The sequence below is a fragment of the Cherax quadricarinatus genome, chromosome 1 (assembly GCF_038502225.1).
Source record: "Cherax quadricarinatus isolate ZL_2023a chromosome 1, ASM3850222v1, whole genome shotgun sequence".
Classification (NCBI taxonomy): domain Eukaryota; kingdom Metazoa; phylum Arthropoda; class Malacostraca; order Decapoda; family Parastacidae; genus Cherax; species Cherax quadricarinatus.
In genome coordinates this window covers 11,801,709-11,826,023 of record NC_091292.1, presented here as the reverse complement: position 1 = coordinate 11,826,023, position 24,315 = coordinate 11,801,709, and the positions used below count along the sequence as shown (strand labels likewise).

The window sequence follows — 24,315 nt, the reverse complement described above, 5'->3', positions numbered from 1 at the left end:
AATGGGCTAACCTAAACATATTGACCCCAATAAGGACATTTCTTTCAGTAACACGATCTCTAATGCTTGGAATATTAAGTTCTTTCCGCATATTTAAAATTTTGGCAGTACGAGGGCATCCTAGGATGATCCTCATTGCTTCGTTTTGCAGTTTTTCCAGCCCTCCAAGCTTCCAGTCAGACACGAGTGCAAGTAGTGGCGCTGCATAATCAACCAATGATCTAATATAAGCAAGATACATCATTTTCACAATTTTAACATTAGCTCCATACCTGGGATGAAAACCTGCCACAACTCTAAGTGCTCTCAGCCTTCCTTCGATGCCGCTACCCTACCGCTCTTACCTTATCTTCCCTTCTTGCAGACGGCCCTGCCTTTGACTTACGATCACTTTTTGACTTTTTGTCAGCAGCTGCTTTACTATACGAACTTTGACAGCCCCTAGCGTCCCTTCCAGCCCTTTTATCCTCTCACCTATGATTCCCTCTCTTCCTAGCTGTTTATAGCCCTGGAAGTATTTTCTGCTCCGCAGTGCTGCATTACCCTTGTTGGTTTAGCGCTTTATTTGATTATAATGACACATGTATTCAAGGTCAAAGGACATGAAATTCAAGACATTTGAAATTTTATTATTATTCTTATTACATTCATAGGTAAGTGTTAAATCCATAGGGTTCATACAACTGGGAAATAGGAGGAAATCAGGTTAGATTTATGATCCTTCTCCAATATGAAGGAACTGTTCATGAGGGTATATACCACACATTACAACATATATTGATAATACTACCGTGATATACTTTACTGCATACATTCGTAATACCGCAGTAATACACAATACCACGTGCTTTGATAATACTACGGTAATATACGTTATGGCACACGTATATACATAACAAGACAAGCTGCAAAACTGATCCTTATAGATGCGGTCATATATGTACTGAGAAACTTAAATTATGATACATAAACGACAAGAAAGTTCATGCCAAAAATTTGTTCAGTAGAACCAAGTGTATACCTGGAATATACCTGGAGTATACCTGGAGTATACCTGGAGAGGGTTTCGGTGGCCAACGCCCCAGTGGCCCGGTCTGTGATCAGGCCTCATGGTACATCGGCCTGATCAACCAGGCTGTTACTGTTGGCTGCACGCAACCCGACGTACGAACCACAGCCCGGCTGGTCAGGTACTGACTTTAGGTGCCTGTCCAGCGCCTTCTTGAAGACAGTCAAGTATCTATTTGTAATCCCACTTATGTATGCTGGGAGGCAGTTGAACAGTCTTGGACCCCCAGACAATTAATGTGTTGTCTCTTTTCGTGCTAGTGACACCCCTGCTTTTCATTGGGGGAGGTTGCATCGTCTGCCAAGTCTTTTGCTTTCATAGGGAGTGATTTTCGTGTGCAAGTTTGCTACTAATCCTTTAGGATTTTCCAAGTGTATATAATCATGTATCTCTCCCGCCTGCATTCTAGGGAGCACAGGGTGAGGAACTTCAAGCGTTCCCAGTAATTGAGGTGTGCCGTGAAGGTTCTCTGTTCATTTTCTAGGTCAGCAGGTTCACCTGCCTTGAAAGGTGCTGGTAGTGTGCAGCAATATTCCAGCATAGATAGAACAAGGGACCTGAAGAGTGTCATCATGGGCTTGGCATCCCTAGTTTTGAACATTCTCATTATCCAGCCTGTCATTTTTCTAGTAGATGCGATTGATACAATGTTATGGTCTTTGAAGGTGAGATCCTCTGACATGATCACTCCCAGGTCTTTTACATTAGCTTTTTACTCTATTATGTGGTTGAATTTGTTTTATACCCCGATATAGTTTTAATTTCTTCACGTTTTACATATCGGAGTAATTGAAATTTTTCATCATTGAACTTCATATTGTTTTCTGCGGCCCATTTAAAGATTTGGTTGGTGTATGCCTAGAGTCTTGCGGTGTCTTCAATGGAAGATACTGCCAGGCAAATTATGGTATTATCTGCAAAGGAAGACACGGTGCTGTGGCTTACATCCCTGTCTATGTCAGATATGAGGATGAGGAACAGGATGGAAGCCAGTACTGTGTCTTGTGGAACCAAGCTTTTCACTGTAGTCGCCTCAGACTTTACTCTGTTTACTACTGCTCTTTGTGTTCTATTAGGAAATTACAGATCCATCTACCAACTTTTTCCAGTTATTCCTTTATCACGCATTTTTTGTGCTACTACACCATGGTCACGCTTGTCAAAGGCTTTAGCAAGGTCTGTATATACTACATCTGCGTTTTGTTCGTCTTCTTGAGCATACAGGACCTTGTCATAGTGGTCCAGTATTTGAGACAGACAGGAGCGACCTGCTCTAAACCCATGTTGCTTTGTATTACAACCCAGGAGTCCCGAAGGCCTGTTATCCTGGGTGTAAAGGGAGCAAAATACACAGCAGAAAAACTTTTTGACTTGTATTATCCTTCACCAATTTAGAACAGAAGTATGTACACTATGTACAACAATAGGTATTAGTGCACTCCACGGTAAGCAAGGCAGAATAGAAGCCACTAGAGAGCAGACCGTGCTTCAACCAGTTCTAGGATGGGAATGACAAGGGCAGACAGGTGAGTGGTACCCACATCACCTCTGCGATTGCCAAAACCATCTTCTCATTGGCTGGAACCTGGGTACTGATTGAACGATGGGGTCCCATCATCAACCCTTAGCCCCTGGTTCGCTGGTTGGGGGAGATAGCCTTTCAATGAGGGTGTGTACATGTGCCGAATAAAGGTTACGTACTCTTTGCATGCCACACTCTGGGTTGTGTAACTGATAGGTGGCAATCTTACTTCTTAGAACCCTTTCAAAGATTTTTATGATATGGGACATTAGCGTTATCGGTCTATAGTTCTTTGCTAATGCTTTACTGGCCTCTTTGTGGAGTGGGGCTATGTCTGTTGTTTTTAGCAGTTGTGGGATGACCCCTGTGTCCATGCTCACTTTCCATAGGATAAAAGCACATGATAGGAGCTTCCTGCAGTTCTTGATGAACACGGAGTTCCACGAGTCTTGGCTTGGGGCAGAGTGCCTGGGCATGTCGTTAATTTCCTTTTCGAGGTCATTTTGCATCAAGATAATATAAAATAAGTGTGTGTCTACCAAATTCTGTCTCTCAGTCTGGTTAGCGGTTTGCTAAAAACTGAGTCATAATGGGACTTGAGTAGCTCACTCATTTCCTTGCTGTCATCTGTGTAGGAGCCATCTCGTCTAAGCAGGGGCTCAATACTGGATGTTGTTCTCGACTTTGATTTGACATAAGAAAAGAAATATTTTGGGTTTCAATTTCATTTATGGATTTTTAGTTCTTCCCACGTTTCTTGACTCCTGTAATATTCCTTTAGCTTTAGTTCAATGTTTGCTATATCTCTGACCTGTGTCTCCCTACGTATTACAGATATATTGGCCTCTTTTAGCCGCTCTTATTCTTTGCCTTCGCCTGTATAGGGAGTGCCTTTCGCTTTCTAGTTTACATCTCCCTTTTCTTAAAGGAATATGCCTTGAGCATACCTCAAGTGCCACAGAGTTAATTTGTTCTAGACATTGGTTTGGATCCGTGTTGCTTAGTCTATCTTCCCAGTTTATATCATTTAGGACTTGGTTTACTTGGTCCCACCTTATGTTTTTGTTACTGAAGTTGAATTTGGTGAATGTTCCCTCGTGACTGATCACATTTTGTCGGTCTGGGGCTCCCCGCATACATGTCTGGACCTCTATTACCTGGAATTTACCTGGAGTTTACCTGGAGAGAGTTCCGGGGGTCAACGCCCCCGCGGCCCGGTCTGTGACCAGGCCTCCTGGTGAATCAGAGCCTGATCAACCAGGCTGTTGCTGCTGGCTGCACGCAAACCAACGTACGAGCCACAGCCCGGCTGATCCGGAACTGACTTTAGGTGCCCGTCCAGTGCCAGCTTGAAGACTGCCAGGGGTCTGTTGGTAATCCCCCTTATGTGTGCTGGGAGGCAGTTGAACAGTCTCGGGCCCCTGACACTTATTGTATGGTCTCTTAACGTGCTAGTGACACCCCTGCTTTTCATTGGGGGGATGGTGCATCGTCTGCCAAGTCTTTTGCTTTCGTAGTGAGTGATTTTCGTGTGCAAGTTCGGTACTAGTCCCTCTAGGATTTTCCAGGTGTATATAATCATGTATCTCTCCCTCCTGCGTTCCAGGGAATACAGGTTTAGGAACCTCAAGCGCTCCCAATAATTGAGGTGTTTTATCTCCGTTATGCGCGCCGTGAAATTTCTCTGTACATTTTCTAGGTCGGCAATTTCACCTGCCTTGAAAGGTGCTGTTAGTGTGCAGCAATATGGCTTTTAGTTCTTCCCGCGATTCCTGACTCCTAAAGGATTCTTTTAGCTTAAGTTCGATGCTTGCTATTTCTCTGACCAGTGTCTCCCTACGCATTTCAGATATATTGACCTCTTTTAGCCGCTCTGTTATTCTTTTCCGTCGCCTGTAAAGGGAGCGCCTGTCTCTTTCTGTTTTACATCTACTCCTCCTTTTTCTTAGTGATATGGCAATATTTCGTATCAGATCATCATTGTTAGTGAAGATAAAGTGCAGTGTATTCTCCAATCTTGATGGTTTAAGGTGAATTTGGTGCAGGGATTTAAAAACTCGTGTGTGTGGGAGTTTTCATCTGAGTGAGGTGCAAGAATGACAAGAAGACAGTGAGTAAGAAGAACTGAACTTATTGGTATCAGAAAGCCACTGTGGTTGACAAACATATGTCTCAACAATATATTGTCTTCCCAATCCATCCTCGTATTTCATTGTTTTCTAACACGTTTCAGTTCGTCTATTTCTGGACGGTATACTGATGTTCTCGCTGAAAGTTCCATCCATGACGCAGATTTCTTTTTAACAGAAACTAACCTTTTGCAATAACTTTTATTTAAATTTTACTCTTACACTCATCCCTATTTTCTCTGCTACAAATATTAAGTATCTCAAGACCAAAGAATTTTACAATAAAGACATGTACATAAGAACATAAGAAAGAAGAACACTGCAACAGGCCTACTGACTCATGCGGCGCAGGTCCATGTCCCCCCCAAGTTATTATTGCAAAAGGTATTGCAATAGTTAGTGCTGTAACAGTGCACAAACAGTGTTGCAAAAATGAGTGTTGCAGCATTTAGTGCTGCATGCGTGTCTTTATTTCTGAATGATTTAACAGCATTAGACAACACATAGGTTACCGGATTATATCTGGAAGGTGTTCTGGGGTAAGTTTATTCAGGTATACACAAATATAGTTACATAGATTATCATACATAGCAACTTTTTGTAATATAATAGTATAAGAGCTCAACAGCTTAAGGCTGTATGACTCTTGTGGGTTTAGGATGTTGTTTTCATTATAATAATGGCAGATAAAGACAGGTTAATTTACGGGTTAGGGAGCCTTAATGCTATAGGGCTCTTGATTCGACACCCCTGGTGAGGGGCTCTTAATCTAGGGAATTGGATCTCTGCTCCAGTTCCCTAAATTAAACCTGAATACCTTCCACATCTCCCCACAGGCGCTGTATAATCCTACGGGTTTAGCACTCCCCCATGATTATAATAATCTTGATTCGACATTGATTGCCTACCGTCTCTCAGGCACCATATAACCCCTAGGGCTTTAATGCTTTTCATTGAATATAATTTGACATTCATTAACCTAAATATACGTACACAACTGTCAGTAACCAAGTTGCATAAATGGAAGATGGGTCACGGCAACAAACATAATACACCCTCTTCCGTCTAGTTTAGTTTACTGGAAGCCAAGCACTAGTTGCGGACAGATCTAAGACCGGTCAGCTGTTTCTTCGGACATTCAGGTACAAGTACTTGAGAGAGTATATCAACACGGATGGAATGTAGGAATAGACACACACGCATATATTGCATTTTATTGGGGACAAAGCGTCACCCAATGAAATATGGCAAGTGTTTAACATGTGTTTTCATTAGTTTCAGACACTGTGCAGAATCTTGGTTACTTCTGCTCCGCCTTCTTCTTCAGCTCCTTCCTCAACAGCTTACCAGTGGAGTTCTTGGGCAGCCCTTCGACGAACTTGATGCCTCCAGCCAGTTGCTTGTAAGGAGCCACACGGCTCTCCATGAAGTCATGCAGCTGTTGCTCTGTCACCTGCCCATGACGCACCACATATGCCCTAGGCACCTCCCCGGCCCTCTCGTCCTCCACACCCACGATGCCCACATCGGCTACGTTCGGGTGACCCAAGATTACGTCTTCTAACTCCGAGGGGGACACCTGCAGTAGTCAAGATATTACATTTAAAGTATATACACTCAGTGACCACTTTATTAGGTGCACCTGAAGCTTGACTTTGACCATGATTGTTGGCGCTAGACAGTGTGGTTTAAGTATCTCAGAATATGCTGATCTTCTGGGATTTTCATGCACAGCAGTCTAGAGTTACAGAGAAAGGTGTGAAAACACAAAAATCCATTGAGCAGCAGTTCTGTGGGTGAAAACGCCTAGTTAACGAGAGAGGTCAGAGGAGAATGGCCAGATTGGTTCAAGCTGACAGGAAGGCGACAGTATGTCAATTACCAATGCATTACAACAGTGGGACCCTTGTAGGTTTAGCGCTTCTTTTTTATTATAATTACAATTGTGGTGTGGAGAAGAACATCTCTGAATGAACAATACATCAAACCTTGACGTGGTTGGGCTACATCTGCAGAAGACCACACCGGGTCCTACTCCTGTCAGCTAAGAACAGGATACTGAGACTACAGTGGGCACAGGCTCACCAAAACTGGATAGTTGAAGATTGGAAGAGCATCACCTGGTCTGACAAATAGTGATTTTTGCTGTGACATGTAGATGGCAGGGTCAGAATTTGGCGTAAACCTTTGGAATGTAGTCGCAGCACAAATGTACAGCCGACGAATCTGCACCAACTTCATGATGCTATGGAAATATAAACACATATGCAGTATAATGTGATCCTTTATTGACAATGTTTCGCCCACACAGTGGGCTTTTTCAAGTCACAAACAGATCTGTTTGTGATTTGAAAAAGCCCACTGTGTGGGCGAAACGTTGTCAATAAAGGATCACATTATACTGTATATGTATTTATATTTCCACTGTGTCGGTATTTTATACCATTTATTTCCTTCATGATGCTATCATGTCAACATGGATTAGAATCAACAAGGTACTACCTTGTTGAATCCATGCCTTGTTGAAGTCATACCCTGTACTAGAAGGATGTACCTAATAAAGCGGCTATTGAGTGTATATTTCACCTTATCATGCAGTGCTGAATGGCCCATACTGGTCTAACTGTTTTTTGCGATAATAATAATAATAATAATAATAATAATAATAATAATAATAATAATAATAATAATAATACGAGAAATGTAAGTCACAATGCTGTGGGTGAAATAATTCAGAACTGATTCAGAATTTGTAAGGAAACAAATGTTCAACTCATCCTCACAAATCCTGTGGATTTCTCACATACGGTTTGTAGCAGATTTCTAGATTTACGTTCCTATTTGTGGTTGCAGGGATTGAGTCATAGCTCCTGGCCCTGCCTCTTCGCTGGTCACTACTAAGTCCACTCCTTGCTCCATGAGCTGTATTGTATCTCTTAAAGCTATGTATGGATCCTACCTCCACTACAACACTCTCCAGATTGTTCCACTTCCTGACAACTCCATTACTGAAAAATGCTTCCTAACATCCCTGTGACTCATCTGTATTTTCAGTTTCCAGTTGTGTCCCCTTGTTGCTGTGTCCCATCTCTGAAACATCCTGTCCCTATGCACCTTGTCAATTCCTCTCAGTATTTTATATGTCGCTATCATGTCCCCCCTATCTCTCCTGTTCTCTAGTGTCGTCAGGCTCCGAGACTAGTCTTTTAGCAAACCTCTGCACTTTCTCTAATTTCTTGATGTGCTTGACCAGGTGTGGGTTCCGTACTGGTTCTTCATACTCCAGTATGGGCCTGATGTACATGGTGTACACAGACATGAATGATTCCTTACTCAGGTGTCGAAACAGTATTCTTTGGTTTGCCAGGCGCCCATATGCTGCAGCAGTTATTTGCATGATGTGCGTCTCAGGAGATGTGCTCGGTATTTTACTCACACCAAAATCCTTTTGACTGAGCAAGGTTTGCAGTCTTTGGCCCCGTAGCCTGTACTCTGTCTGTGGTCTTCTTTGACCTTCCCCAATCTTCACGACTTTGCACCTGGTGGGGTAAAACTCCAGAAACCAGTTGTTGGACCAGGATTGCAGCCTGTCCAGATCCCTTTGTAGTCCTAACTGATCCTCAACCACTTAAATTCTCCGCATTAGCTGCACATCGTCCGCAAACAGGGACACCTTTAAATCTATCTCTTCCGTCATGTCATTCACATACACCAGAAACAGCACCGACCCTTGGACTGACCCATGTGGCACCCCGTTTGTCACAGGTGGCCACTCTGACACCTCATCATGTACCATCACTCTTTGTGTCCTTCCTGTCAGGTATTCTCTGATCCATTGCAGTGCCGTTCCTGTTATTCTTGCCTACTCTTCTAGCTTTTGCACTAATCTCTTGTGCAGCGCTGTGTCAGAAGCCTTACAGTCCAAGAAAATTAATTCTTCTCACCCCTCTTCTGCCTTACTTTTGTCACCTTGTCGTAAAACTCCAGTAGGTTTGTGACACAGGATTTCTCATCCTTGAAACCGTGCTGGTTATCATGTATAAGCTCATTCCTTTCTAGGTGTTCCATCAGTCTTTTCCTGATAATCTTCTCCATAACTCTGCATGCTATACAAATCAGTGATACTGTCTCCTTTCTTAGGTTACTTTAGATTAAGTTTAGTTAGGTTCCATTGTCCCCAGTGAATAAAAAATAGCAAATCATAACATACCAGGACGCCAATAAATTAAATGTAAGATAGAGTCCTGACGAACTAACAGAAAACGGAGAATCACCGAGAACAGTAGAAAAAAATTGTCAGATCCATGTTTAAGGCTTGTTAAATAGTCACCCCTTTGACTGTCTTAGCAACAGTGAAAATCTCAGTTGTTAAGAGGAACTCTGAAACGTTTCGACCGCCCAGGACCATTATCAAGTCTCAACAATAAAGTTTCCTTTTTCTTAAGTGATCCAAAGAATTAGAACTACAGTATTCTCTCCTTGCTAAGATCGGATCTGATTTCCTCACATTTTCCTGGCACTGTATGACCCATACCTCTTCAAAGGGGGCTCCTTGGCAAGATGAAGAGGCTCTTGGTCTGAGGAATTAGACCTTCTGGTCTTTTTTCTCATACCGAACCTAATTACCCCTCAATCCCCCCTTCCCTATCCCATCCTCCCCATCACTCCTTTCCCTTTCCTCCTCTCCTCATCCCTCCACTTTCCCTTTCCTGTTTCTGTCTTTGAGGTTGTTCCCTTAGGCTTGGTAGTTCCTAGACCTGAGAAGGGATTCCAGAGTCCATCTTCCTTTGAGGTCCTTGGTGGTAGTGTAGTTTGACATGGAATCTGGATCATCTAGAGATCCCGATCCCTCTCCGGTATACCGGGGAGGAAAGGGGGAGGCTTCGGGTGTCTTTCAGGTGATGGGTGTATCTCTGAAGGCTGCCTGTCGAATTCCAGGAGGTGGTGGCCGAAGGAGGTATGCTTTGTGGCGGGTTTCTGACCGCCTTCACTTTTGTCTGCTGAGGTGGCTCGGTAGGTGTGAGGTTGCTATTCCGGATTGCTGGTTTACTGGCTTGACTGGTTCTTCAATCTTCATCTCACACGCAAGCGTATATGTATACAAGACCTCGCACAACAGCTCCTCTCTAATAATAAATAATAATAATAATAATAATAATAATAATAATAATAATAATAATAATATCTTTATTTACTACAAGTACATGTATATGGTATACAGGCCTAGCTGACATCAATGACATACTACTATATAGAAAGCCCCTTGTTATGCTAAGCATTTCGGGCAAATTAGGTCAGTTTTTTCCCAGAATGCGACCCACACCAGTTGACTAACACCCAGGTACATATTTTAAACTGATGGGTGAACAGGGACAGGGACAGGGACAGCAGATGTCTTATTGAAACATGTCCCTAATGTTCTCCAGCCATACCGGAGGTGAATCGTACCCTGGACCTCAGTGTGTGAGCTGAGTGTGATAGCGATCGAGTTACGGGTCACCATGTTGGTGTCTCACCTCTCTACTCTTCAAAGTTCAACAGATCTCAAAAGGGTAAATCTCTTTTATTTCCAGTCTCGGTACCTGGATCTTTACCTTTTACTCATTCTGTTGCGAGTGTGGACTGTGGAGGTCCATTCTCCTCCTCGTACAGTGCCTTCCTCTCCTGTCCCCTTCCAAGTTTCTTCCTCTGATGTCCCCTCTCAAGTTTCTTCCTCTCCTGTCCCCTCCCAAGCTCCTCAAGTTACCAGTAAGTAAGTAAGTAAATTTATTCAGGTATACACAAATACAGTTACATAGAATTATCATACATAGCAGCATATGTGTAGAGAACCTAGGATAACCCAAAAAAGTCAGACAGAGTGACTTATTTCCATTGGGGTCCTTTTACCTTATTATTATAATATAAAGGTTATAATATTTTCTTATTATTCTACAATGAAGATAACATCTTATTATCATACTAAAAAGACTATCTACTACACGAGGGTCATTAAGACTATCTACAATACGAGGGTCATTACTAGGGATAAGGTAAAATTTACACGTATTTTAGCTAAAAAATAGAAAATCATTCCCCTCCCTTTCTGTAGCTTCATTCATCAGACACTTTTTGGCAGTCTTCTTGAACTGGTTCATGCTATGACTGGCTTTGACATGTGCGGGTAGTCTGTTCCATTCCTTTATTGCTGTACAATAAAAGGTGTTTGACGCCTGGCCACTGACTGTGGGTACTACAAAGTTGTGCTCTCTCCCCCTAGTACTATGATTGCTTTGGTTCCCAACCTTGACAAAATTGACAGCAAGATATTCTGGACACTGTTCGTGAGCAATTTTATAAACATGATTTAGCTTCAGTTGTTTTACTCTGTCTTCAACATTCAGCATATCCAACTGCTGTAATTCATCCTGGCCTACATGTTCTCTTGGTCCCAGCCCCAGGATGAATCTTACGATTTTGTTCTGGGTGATTTGCAGTCTATCTTTCAGTTTTTTTTGTCAAGGCAGAGTACCATGAAGAGCAAGCGTAATCCATATGGCATTGTATAAGGGCTAGACATAGGGTCCTGCGAGCCTCAGTAGGTAGACACTGTGCTTGTCTATACAGGAACTTCAGTCTGGCATTCGCTTTCTTTACTACACTGTTCCCTATCAATTCTCCTGACATGCATGGGTCAAAGGGGATTCCCAGATATTTTACTGATGAAACCAAAGTGATGGACTCCCCATTACACTGAACATTAAAATTATTTACCCTTCTCAGTTTATGTTTCGTTCCAAAGAGAATGGCTTCAGTTTTCCCTAGGTGTAATGATAGTTTGTTGTCTACTAACCATTTGCTGCAGGACTCCAGTTCCAGTGTTAAAACATTAGCAATATCTTGTGGGTCTTTACCTGTCACTAACAGAGCACTGTCATCTGCATACAGTAGGAGTTTGCACTTGACACTGATAGGCATATCATTGACATAACATAAGAATAATAAGGGACCCAGAATACTACCTTGGGGAACTCCACATGTTATCGGCAGGGGTTCTGATTCCGTTTTGTTGATTTTGACTATTTGTCTCCTGTTGCTAAGGTAGGACTTAAACCAGTCTACAGAACCTATACCGATAGCTTGAAGTTTCTTACATAATATATTGTGGTTGACAGTATCGAAGGCCTTTTGCAGGTCTAAGGTTACCATACCTATGAGGTTCCCTTTTGACATTTCAGTTCTCAGGTAATCCATCAGATTAATAAGGGAGGTATCGGTTGAGTAGGATCTTCTAAAGCCCGATTGATAGCTATGGAGAATGCTGTTGTCATTAAGGTACTTAACTACTTGAGAATACACCGCCCTCTCCAGAATTTTAGATATTATACTGAGTATACTAACAGGTCTATAGTTGCTTACATCAGACCTATTATTTTTCTTGAAGATAGGAGTAACTCTGGCCTCCTTGAACCCCTCCGGTACGGTATTAGTGGTGATTGATAGATTTATTATGTGAGCAATAGGGATTGACAGTTCAGAAGCACCATCTTTTAGGAACTTAGACGGGATGTTATCAGGGCCTGTGCTCTTAGTTGGGTTTAACCTGCTTAGTTCTTTTTGAATGAAGTCATGAGATACACTTACTAGTTGACAACTGTTTGGGGTTACCCCTTTATTGGTATAGTATGTTTGAAACTTATCAGAGTCTGTGTTAAAGGTATTTGATGCAGCTGGTAGTTTACTTACTAGTGTTGATGCAACAGATGTGTAGTAGGAATTAAAGCAATTTGCCACCTTAGATGTTTCGTGGCATACCTCATTATCGATAGTGAGTACTATGTTAGACCTATCTACTGGCTTATGGCTATACCCCAACTGTTTTAGTTGTTGCCAGAGCTTTCTGGGGTTATGCTTATACTCTTCAATTTTTGAGCAATAGTGCTTTGCCTTTGCTCCTTTTATAAGCCTCTGTACTCTGTTCCTCACCCTTTGGAATTCATTTAGTGCTGCAATATCCTGTCTGTTTGCTTTAAATCTTTTTAGCAGCTGGTCTCTGAATTTCATATTATCTAATATCTCAGTAGTCATCCAGGGTTCAGTTCTTCGTTTAATCCTAACCTCTTTAACTGGTGCAATATTATTAAGAATGGTAGTGAACATTGTTTTGAATTTTTCCCAGCCATCGTTTACGTCCGTGCAACTTGTTATCTCTGTCCAGTCACAATTGTGTAGCCTATTTACCAGTGTTTCTTTACTGTAGTTTCTAGTTGACCTCATTTTTATTGTCCTGTGTAGGCCTATCCTATCCCTAGTGATTTTCCTGGTGCAGTAAATGATGAAATGATCACTAAGACCTGTGGTAATGACGCCTGACTGACTAATGTTCTCAGCGCGGTTACAAAGTATGTGGTCAATTAGGGTGGCTGAGAACTGTGTGATCCGGGTTGGTGTATTAATTAGTTGGGTGTAGCTATTTAATCCTAGAATTTGCTTATACCTTTTGCATAGCCCGTTATTTTGCTGCTGAAAACAGATATTGAAGTCGCCCAGTATTATTGTCTCGCAATTGTTTTCAACTCCGGACAAGACTCTGGAAAAGTCTTCTAAGAACTGGTCCTGGGTAGGAGGGCGGTAACTAGTTCCTACTAAGATGGGTTTGGTCTTGGGAAGCAGCACTTCAAACCATAGAATCTCCAGTTTATTGTTATTTAAATCAGGTCTTGGGTTGTAAGCTAAGTCATTTCTAATGTAGGCACATACTCCACCACCCTTTCTGTTCCTATCTAAGCGTTTTATATTGTAACCTTCTATTTTGACCTCGTCGTCAGTCACCGTATCATCCAACCAAGATTCAGAGATGGTTATAACTGCCGCCCTAATTTTGTTAGCTAGAATCCTAATCTCTGCCAATTTAGGAAGAAGTGATCTTGCATTGACATGAATAAAGTGAAGGCCTGTTTTCATAAAACAATCATAATCATCAATATATGGCAATGGGTCATTTGTATTAAAATTAGGTAAATCAATGTCATCACTGCTAAAGGGTAACTGTGCCAAAGTGCATTTGTTACACACAAAATGAATTCTGGCACCGTTGCTATAATTGTACATACATCCATCATGCACCCACCCCTTACACATTTTACATAAGGTGCCTTTTCTGTTTTTCATGCGTACTTTAGTACAGTGTATGCACCTGTTTGGTAGTGTTTGAGATAATAATGGCTGTATTGTCTCACATTGACCTATGTATGCATTACATATGGAGTTAAGGTTATCATCCCTAGCTACTAGACCGTCATTATCGCCGTCATTTATCTGTCTGTTTTGCCTCTGCACAATAGTTTGAGGTCCTGGATTAATTTGGATATCACCACTTAAGAGTGCTACAATAAGAGCTGTGTGCCACTGTTTTTGTTTGGGTATGCGGTGTTGCCATACCTTGCGGCGATAGTGAGGTTTACTTTTCTGGTAGGATGGCAACTGTTGGGCTTTTACTGTCCAGGGCGCTGTTACTCCATTCACCTTTTCCAACCCCCATGACTGATTTCTTTCTTCATGGAATTGAAGAAGAAATATAAATATAATTATGGCAGCCTGTACCCCCCTAATGCCTGCCATTTTCACTCTTCGCTCTTTTACTCATATACAATAATATTTATTTCTCTTTTCCAGTCCCTAGTACACTTAGTATCTGCTTTAGCAATCACCACTGAATTACTAGTAAAATTTCCTCTTCAAAACCCTCTTCACTGCTCACTTTTCCCTTAACTTCACAAACCCCAGTTAACCCTTTCAGTTAACCCCTTATTACACACTCCCCTTCCCACCTCACTTCACAGTCTGGCTTCACCAATTAACTTCTAACTCCTTTCCATTCTGGTAGACCAGAAAGGTTTAATCAATGGTTTTATCCTTCCAAATCCCCCTCAATTCCATTTATCGGGGGTTGTGTCGTGTTGTTGTCTCCTGACCTGGTCTGCTGACTCAGCCATTTTTAAAACACTGAGGGGAGTAACACCACCTGACTTTCCTTGAGTTTATAGATATATTTGGCTTTTTCTGCTATGATTCTCTCACTGTACACTGGTCAGCTGAATATAGGTCAGCTACTAAAACATTAACCTTGACTATTTAACTATTCACTTCTTTCCCACGACTGGCACTGAGGGATAACTGTCCTATACCTTGGAGTTTTGTACTGTTGATTTGACGATGTCTCCTGTGTTTCCCTCTCATTAGCACTGGTACAGGTGATATGATGATGGTACAGATATGATGCTACTGTCAACAGATGAACGTCAGCAAAGATGAGAATTTCACTTTGCTAGTTGTACGTCTGGCAGTAGCTGCTGTTTGGATGCCGGTCAGCCATGTTTAAAGGCTCAAATCTTTCCCTCGTTTGGCACTGAAGAAAAAAGTCCTACAGACCTGTCATTTCCTTGGAGATTTAGTTGATCAGGTTTTCTGCCATGTTGTCTTCCCGTTAAACACTGGTGCAGTTGATATGGAGGTCAGTTATTTCATTGTAGTGGAAAACGTCTCGTGTCTGGTTCACGTCTGGCAGCAGGTCTGGTACTTGAATGCCGGTCCCTCTTCTGTCATATTTAGTCCATTTCGTTGTCGTCACCATCAGTTTTTATGTCACTATAGTTTACTTGCATGTTGTTGCAGCAGTACTTGCAAATTTGGCCATCACTGGAGTTCGGATAGGCCCAGGGGACGGCAAGATATAGGAGCAGCCTTGTTGCTGCTTGCTGCGGCTGCAGCTGCAGCTGCGGAGCCAGTCTCCAGTATCGTCCCACATACAATGTCCTTGTTCTCTGAAACAATTGAAGCTGTCTCCGACTATATTGCGGAGACTAAACCATTGATGGACACCGATCCACCTCCTGTCGCTCCTCTTCACTCTTCTCCATCTGCCCAACTCCTTACTTCGCAGCATTCTAACCCTTCGCTGCTTGTTCGTTTTCCGCTGCCTCCACATGTGGACTTTCCTAACCCTTCTAGTCCGTAGATACCTCTACCTTCTGATTTCTTTTATCCTTCTCGCAAATCATGGCTTATTTACAGTGGAATATCTGAAGCCTCAGAGGTAACTGGGATGAGCTTCAGGTTTTGCTCTCCCAGTTTTCCCTTGTTTGTGTCTATTTACAAGAGCCCAAATTACGCTCTGCTGTTATCCATCTCATCTCGAGCTGTTTTATTATATTCATCGAATCCTTTTCCCGATGGAATCTTTAATGAAAGTGCACTTCTTATATGCACAAGTATTTTATACTATCAGCTCTTTGTTCATACTTTGCCGCCTTACACTACAGCCCGCATCCACTTGAATAAGTGGTATACAATCTGTTCTTTGTATCTCTCTCCCTCTCGGGCATTATCTAACCCAGATGTTCCATTTCTGATTTCTTCCTTACCGTCACCCCTTCGGTTACTTGGCGATTTTAATGCTCGCCATTTCCTTTAGGGGGTCTCACTGTGACTCAGGCATTCAGATGGAGGCTTTTATCACTTCTCTCCCCTTCCATGTTTTAAATACAGGTACTCCCACCCATTTTGATCCTCATACTCAATCTCTCTCTTGCATCGATCTCTCGGTTTGCTCTTCCTCAACTGCACTAGACTTTACTTGGTCTGTCCTCCTGGGCTTGCTTGACAGCGATCATTTTCCAATAAACCTTACTTCTCATTCGTATTCACCACTTCCTCGTAGCCCACGTTGGCAATCTCACCGAGCGAATTGAGACCTTTACTCGCGTCAAACTGCTTTTAGTAAGGATCCTTCTTTGTCTTCCATTGATGAACTGTTACACCTCTTCTCGACCTCAGTGTTAACCACAGTTTCAAATTCTATACCCCAAACCTCGGGCAGGCATTCTCAGTGGTGCGTGCCTTGGTGGTCTCCTGCTTGTGCTTGGGCAGTATGTTTGAAATGCGCAGCGTGGGGCAGATATCAGTACAACAGAACCACAGAGCGACTCCTTGATTTTAAGAAGAGAGCAGTCGCCCACCGTGTCATCCATGAAGCTAAACGCACTTGGTGGCAGAATTGTTTCTACCATCAATTTGGCTTCCTCTATGAGTGCAGTCTGGAAAAAAAGTATGGAGATTGTGTGGCAAATAGTCTCCCGACCTAGCTCCAGTTCTTCAGGTTGCCGGTGTCGCTATAGCAAACCCTCTTGACGTTGCCACCGAAATTGGTAATCATCTTGTCCGTATCTCTCAGGGGCTCCACCCATGCCCCTCGTTTCTTTCCTTCAAGTTTGCCACAGAGTTTGAGCCCTTAGACTTTTCTTCTAACAGAGAAGAGTCTTATAATGTGCCTTTTACACTTCTGAAATTGGAGGCAACACTCTCCATTTGCCGATCATAGGCAGCTGGGCCTGACGGCATTCATATTCATATGCTCTATCATTTACATTAGTCAGCCCTTGCTGTCCTCTTACGACTCTTTAATCTTATTTGGTCGCAAGGAGTTCTTCCCCCAGCTGTGGAAATCTGCCATTGTTCTCCCATTCCATAAACCGGGTACTACGGGACATGATGCCTTCCACTATCGTCTCATTGCTCTTACCAGTTCAGTTTGCAAGGTTATGGAACGTCTGGTAAATAGACGTTTGATGTGGGATTTAGAGACACACAATAGTCTCTCCACTAGTCAATATGGCTTTCATAAGGGCCGTTGTAATATTGACCCCTTACTTCACTTAGATACGTATATTCGTAGTGCCTTTGCCAGTAACCACTCAGTTATCGCCATCTTTTTTGACCTTGAGAAGGCATATGACACAACTTGGAGATATAAGAAAATCTCTAAGACAGTAGGGATACTATCAAAGATACAGTACTATATTTCACAATCAGCTCTCCTTGCACTGTATCACTCACTCATCTACCCTTATCTCACATATGGAATTTGTGCATGGGGGCCAACAACATCAAATCACCTAAGGCCACTAATAACCCAGCAAAAGGCTGCAGTCAGAATGATAGCAAATTCCCACTCACGACAGCATACTCCACCTCTATTCAAAAGTCTAAATTTGCTCATCATAAAGAACATCCACACTTATTCATGTGCCTACTACATACATAGAATAATACACGCAAACATAAACCCTCCACTCAAACTTCTCCTTACCAACCTTAACAGGTCACACGACCATAACACAAAACACAGATGTCTTTTTGATGTACCCCGTGTCCATATCACACTGTGTAAAAACTCTATGCACATAAAGGACCCCAAAATCTGGAATTCATTACCAGAACATACTAATGTAACCAGGCCTGAAAATCAATTTAAGACTCTTCTAAAAAAACACTTACTCGTCCAGGACTAAATAATCAACACTCAGTATTTAACATTACCAATAATTCTCCCAATTGCTTAAATCTTAAAATTTCGAGACAACATATAGCAAATTGATCATCTTTTGTTATAAATTATAATGTGACATATTTGTACAACTATAATGCTTCAGTATCGATATGTTCAAATTTCATTGTTTCAAATACTCAACTGTACTTCATATTGAAAATTGTTCACTGTAATTTTTAACACTGAACCTTTCATTGCTTGTTAATTTTAAGTTAATTTTAAGCCTGTCCATAATGCTCTGCATACAAGGGGCTTTTGGCATGTTCACCCAACTACTATAATTCATCGTACAACTATGTATCATGTCCAAATAAAATATATGAATATGAATATAACACCTTGGCCTAGGCCCACTCCTTAGGCCTCCGAGGCAATCTGCCATTTTTCCTTAAGAACTTCTTATCTGAGACATTTCCGTGTTCAGGTTAATAATATACTTTCCCTGGACTTTGTCCAAGCAGAAGGTGTCCCCCAGGGATGTGTTCTTGGCACCAAACTTTTTCTCCTTGCTATAAATTATCTGGTATCTATTCTTCGATCTAATATTTGGTCATCACTCTATTTGATGACTTTGCTATAGCTTGTGCAGGCGCTGTCACCTCACTGCAGTTTCCCACCAGCATGAGGTTAACCGTGTTTCCAACTGGGCCATGGGTTTAAATTTACTAGTACTAAAACACACCAAATTACTTTCGCTAGACGTTCCATCGTCCCTGATAATCCATTGTACCTATATGGCTCACTCATCCCAGAACGTGATACTGTCAGGTTACTCAGTCTTCTGTTTGACCGTCGGTTATCCTGAAACCTCACATTACCTCTCTAAAGGCAACTTGTCATAGCCGGCTGAAACTCCTTAAAACCCTCACTCATCTTTCATGAGGAGCTGATCGTAGAACTCTCCTTTGATTACATTCTGCCCCAATTTTATCGAAACACGATTATGGTGACCAAATATATTCAGTGACCTCTCCTGCAACTCTTTATAGCCTTGATCCCATCCATTACCAGGGATTACGTTTATGCCTCGGTGCTTTTCGCTCTTCACCTATTGAGTGCCTCTATGCAGAGGCAAATATTCCATCCTTGACCAATCACTGTGATGCTTATTGCCTTCACTATTGTATTCACTCTCATGACCTCCGTAATCCTTCCATATATAGGATAATAGCGGATGTTAGTAGAAGTTCTTTATTTGTTCGTCGCCCCTGTTTACTCCGTCCCTCTTCTCATCGCCTACGTTCGCTCTTGTCTTACCTGGAGTTTACCTGGAGAGAGTTCCGGGGGTCAACGCCCCCGCGGCCCGGTCTGTGACCAGGCCTCCTGGTGGATCAGAGCCTGATCAACCAGGCTGTTGCTGCTGGCTGCACGCAAACCAACGTACGAGCCACAGCCCGGCTGATCAGGAACTGACTTTAGGTGCTTGTCCAGTGCCAGCTTGAAGACTGCCAGGGGTCTGTTGGTAATCCCCCTTATGTGTGCTGGGAGGCAGTTGAACAGTCTCGGGCCCCTGACACTTATTGTATGGTCTCTTAACGTGCTAGTGACACCCCTGCTTTTCATTGGGTGGATGGTGCATCGTCTGCCAAGTCTTTTGCTTTCGTAGTGAGTGATTTTCGTGTGCAAGTTCGGTACTAGTCCCTCTAGGATTTTCCAGGTGTATATAATCATGTATCTCTCCCTCCTGCGTTCCAGGGAATACAGGTTTAGGAACCTCAAGCGCTCCCAGTAATTGAGGTGTTTTATCTCCGTTATGCGCGCCGTGAAAGTTCTCTGTACATTTTCTAGGTCGGCAATTTCACCTGCCTTGAAAGGTGCTGTTAGTGTGCAGCAATATTCCAGCCTAGATAGAACAAGTGACCTGAAGAGTGTCATCATGGGCTTGGCCTCCCTAGTTTTGAAGGTTCTCATTATCCATCCTGTCATTTTTCTAACAGATGCGATTGATACAATGTTATGGTCCTTGAAGGTGAGATCCTCCGACATTATCACTCCCAGGTCTTTGACGTTGGTGTTTCGCTCTATTTTGTGGCCAGAATTTGTTTTGTACTCTGATGAAGATTTAATTTCCTCATGTTTACCATATCTGAGTAATTGAAATTTCTCATCGTTGAACTTCATATTGTTTTCTGGAGCCCACTGAAAGATTTGGTTGATGTCCGCCTGGAGCCTTGCAGTGTCTGCAATGGAAGACACTGTCATGCAGATTCGGGTGTCATCTGCAAAGGAAGACACGGTACTGTGGCTGACATCCTTGTCTATGTCGGATATGAGGATGAGGAACAAGATGGGAGCGAGTACTGTGCCTTGTGGAACAGAGCTTTTCACCGTAGCTGCCTCGGACTTTACTCTGTTGACGACTACTCTCTGTGTTCTGTTAGTGAGGAAATTATAGATCCATCGACCGACTTTTCCTGTTATTCCTTTAGCACGCATTTTTGTGCGCTATTACGCCATGGTCACACTTGTCGAAGGCTTTTGCAAAGTCTGTATATATTACATCTGCATTCTTTTTGTCTTCTAGTGCATTTAGGACCTTGTCGTAGTGATCCAATAGTTGAGACAGACAGGAGCGACCTGTTCTAAACCCATGTTGCCCTGGGTTGTGTAACTGATGGGTTTCTAGATGGGTGGTGATCTTGCTTCTTAGGACCCTTTCAAAGATTTTTATGATATGGGATGTTAGTGCTATTGGTCTGTAGTTCTTTGCTGTTGCTTTACTGCCCCCTTTGTGGAGTGGGGCTATGTCTGTTGTTTTTAGTAACTGTGGGACGACCCCCGTGTCCATGCTCCCTCTCCATAGGATGGAAAAGGCTCGTGATAGGGGCTTCTTGCAGTTCTTGATGAACACAGAGTTCCATGAGTCTGGCCCTGGGGCAGAGTGCATGGGCATGTCATTTATCGCCTGTTCGAAGTCATTTGGCGTCAGGATAACATCGGATAGGCTTGTGTTAATCAAATTTTGTGGCTCTCTCATAAAAAATTCATTTTGATCTTCGACTCTCAGTCTGGTTAGCGGCTTGCTAAAAACTGAGTCATATTGGGACTTGAGTAGCTCACTCATTTCCTTGCTGTCATCTGTGTAGGACCCATCTTGTTTAAGTAGGGGCCCAATACTGGACGTTGTTCTCGATTTTGGTGACCCTCTTGAGCTTTGTTATATAGTGCTCCTTTTGAGTTCTTCATTCTTTCCAGACCTAAGCAGCTGGAACTTATTCATCACTGAACGTCATGTTGTTCTCCAATGCCCACTGAAAAACCCTGTTTATGTCTTCCTGTACTTTTTAGTGTCTTCTACCGTAGTGACTTTCATGCTTATTTTAGTGTCATCTGCAAATGATGATACAAAAGTGTGCCGGGTGTTTTTGTCTATGTCTGCTATGAGGATGAGAAGCAGCAGAGGTGCCAGGACAGTGCCTTGGGGCACTGAGCTTTTGACCTTGCTGATGCTAGATCTTGCCCTGTTCACTACTACTTTTTGTGTTCTGTGTGTTAGGAAACCGAAAATCCATCTGCCTACCTTCCCCGTGATGCCCATGGCCTTCATTTTGTGCGCTATCACTCCATGATCACATTTGTCAAACGCCTTTACAAAATCTATGTAAATCACATCTGCGTTTTGGTCATCTTCCAGTGCCTCCGTAATTCTGTCATAATGGTTCAGCAGCTGAACCATTATGCTCTAAAACCATGTTGGTTCGGGTTATGCTGGTTGTGCTGGTCCATGAAATTTGTAATCTGCCGTCTCATCACTCTTTGGAAGATTTTTTATGATTTGAAAGGTTAGGACTACTGGTCTGTAATTTTTAGCTAGTGCTCTACTACCTCCCTTGTGCAAAGGAGCTATGTCTGCACTCTTTCAGGTCTCCGGTATTTCACCTAGATCTAAGCTCTTTCTCCAAAGAATACTGAGGGCTCGTGCTAGTGGTACTTTGCACTTCTTTATAAACAGAGCAGTCCATGATTATGCTTAGAATATACTCCTTTCGTTTTTTACTTTAAAAAAAACGAAAAAAAAATCATCACATTAAGGATTTGCTAGTTGGATGAAATATAGTAAAACAGAGAATGAGTTTGATAACATAAAAGCCTCTGAAATCAAACTGAAAAATTTTAAACGTGATTTCGACAATGACACTATTAAATATTTTCCAAGCTTAAAAAATCACTTGACTGATCTTGAAATTCATCAGAAAACACCTCAATAGCTCTGTAGACTTCGCCCTGGCCAGTCACAGACGCTCTCTCTTGCAATCATCTCTACACTTTCCCTACGATCCCCATTGGGGAGGGGAACCTTTACCTTTAAGGATTAAGAATTTTATTTCTTTGCATATTTGACAATGTGTAATTACAATTTTGATTTGCTAAGTACAAAGAAACCCATTATTATGCCGGGGCATTTCGGGCAGACTAAACCTAATGCTTAACAAACTACTTAATACTAGGCATATATATCATAGCCGGTTCGAATTGTACATCACATCTCCACGATGAGCTGCTTTAATCGTGTAAAGATCAAACCTTGCAGTGGAACTGTGAATGACTCCTCAAAACTTGCACTTGCAGCAGCCTAGGGGTGGCTTACAGTCAAGTTTAATACCATCCTGACGCTACAAGACGCCTTAATTATCGTGTGCCACGATGATGTTGAGGCAGAAAGGCTACTCACCACCGCTGTTACGACCACTCTCACTGGTCGAGGCTTTAAAGTCATGTCCTTTCCAGCCTTACTGGCCAAGAGGACTGTCTTCCTCAGAAGACTTGACAAACTAATTACTTCACAACCCATTGTTGACCTCAGGATTTCCATTGAAAACCAGAACTTCTAGGCTACACTGGAGCGTATCACAAAAATTCCTACTGCTTCCTCCATGCTAAAAATCACATTTACGAGTGTGAACATGGCTGCCTAGACTCTCGCTGAAGGTATGGCCGTCTACTATTACTTCATCAACCCCAGCTACATTGAAGCATAAAGATACCAACATGTCACACAATGCTGGAGTTGCTATTCTTATATGCACATCACTAAGGACTGCCACATTAAAGATAAGAAGTTCTGCACGACCTGTGGCTGTGAAAGCCACGATTTTAAGACCTGCTCCACTACCACTGCTTCACCAAAATGCCTGAATTACAAGAGCGACCACCACACTCTTGCTGTCAAGTGTCCTACGAGACGCGAAATATTGAAGAAAACTCAAGAAGCAAAACAAATGAAGTCATCTTCCAGGTCACCAACTTACGCTGCTATCACCAAATTACAGGTAAATACCACTAAACTTCTCAAGGCTACTCAACCTCCATCACCACCTTAATACCTGAGTGTGAACCAACTAAAATACATTACTGCATGATGTATGCCCATATGTGCAATATGGTTAAACCGGGATCGTTCAACACCGTCATCAACGAACTCTTCAGGCTAAACAACATGCCCAGCTTTAGATTCCCGGATCATCTCCCATCTGCTGATATAATCAAGATCACCACAAAAATGGTCAGTGTCACAATACCAGTAGATGAAGAATCACTCCTAGCCAATGACGAGACTCCTACAACCTCCACTAATGATATGCTACTAACGACTTTCGCCACCACTATTCATGACCAATCGGAAACCACTCCTCAACCACCACTGCATGAAGAAAAAACAGAAGTTGAAGAAGGAAAAGATGATGAATCTCCTCCATACCTTAGATGGACTGATATAGCATTCTTCACCTCCCTACCAAAGATACAATGTACGCTAAAGAACTCTATACGCGACTTCAAGATGGAACCATCAAGTTCACAAGCATCCCCGCCAACAAATGTAACGTCAGAGGATTACTGTCCTCTGTCAAAATATAATTAAACAAGAGGAACAAGATACAAATTATACACATCTCCAAATCTAGATTAAAAAACCTTAAGAACAGCTCATCTACCAACGAACAGAAATAAATCTCCTCGACTAATTACCACGAAGCTGCTACCTCTGAAATCATCGAGCAATTACCTTGAACGATTCTCCTGCCTGAATGCCACCCTCTCACCACCAAGATTTCACGACTCAAGAACTAAGCGTGCATCAAGCACTCAGCAGAGATGCTTCTGCTTTTTCCTTGCTTATATAAGTGCTTTACAATGCCCAGCGGCTGGGTTTAGCCCCGGCTCTTTTTCTACGACTTAAAACAGGTAAGGACCCTAATGGGTCCTTACCTGTGAGTCTGTCGTTCGTTCA

At 42.4% G+C, this 24,315-nt stretch overlaps 1 protein-coding gene across 1 annotated transcript in view; it reads right to left on the bottom strand.

Annotated features, from left to right (window-relative positions):
* Positions 1-613: 613 nt before the first annotated feature.
* LOC128691897 (probable 4-coumarate--CoA ligase 3) overlaps positions 614-24,315 on the bottom strand; it is a 105,378-nt gene continuing 81,676 nt past the window's right edge. Inside the window, exon 10 of the mRNA XM_070085600.1 lies at positions 614-6,299. Coding sequence (XP_069941701.1) covers positions 6,021-6,299 — 279 coding nt within the window. The 3' untranslated portion in view covers positions 614-6,020. The remainder of the gene's footprint in view (positions 6,300-24,315) is intronic.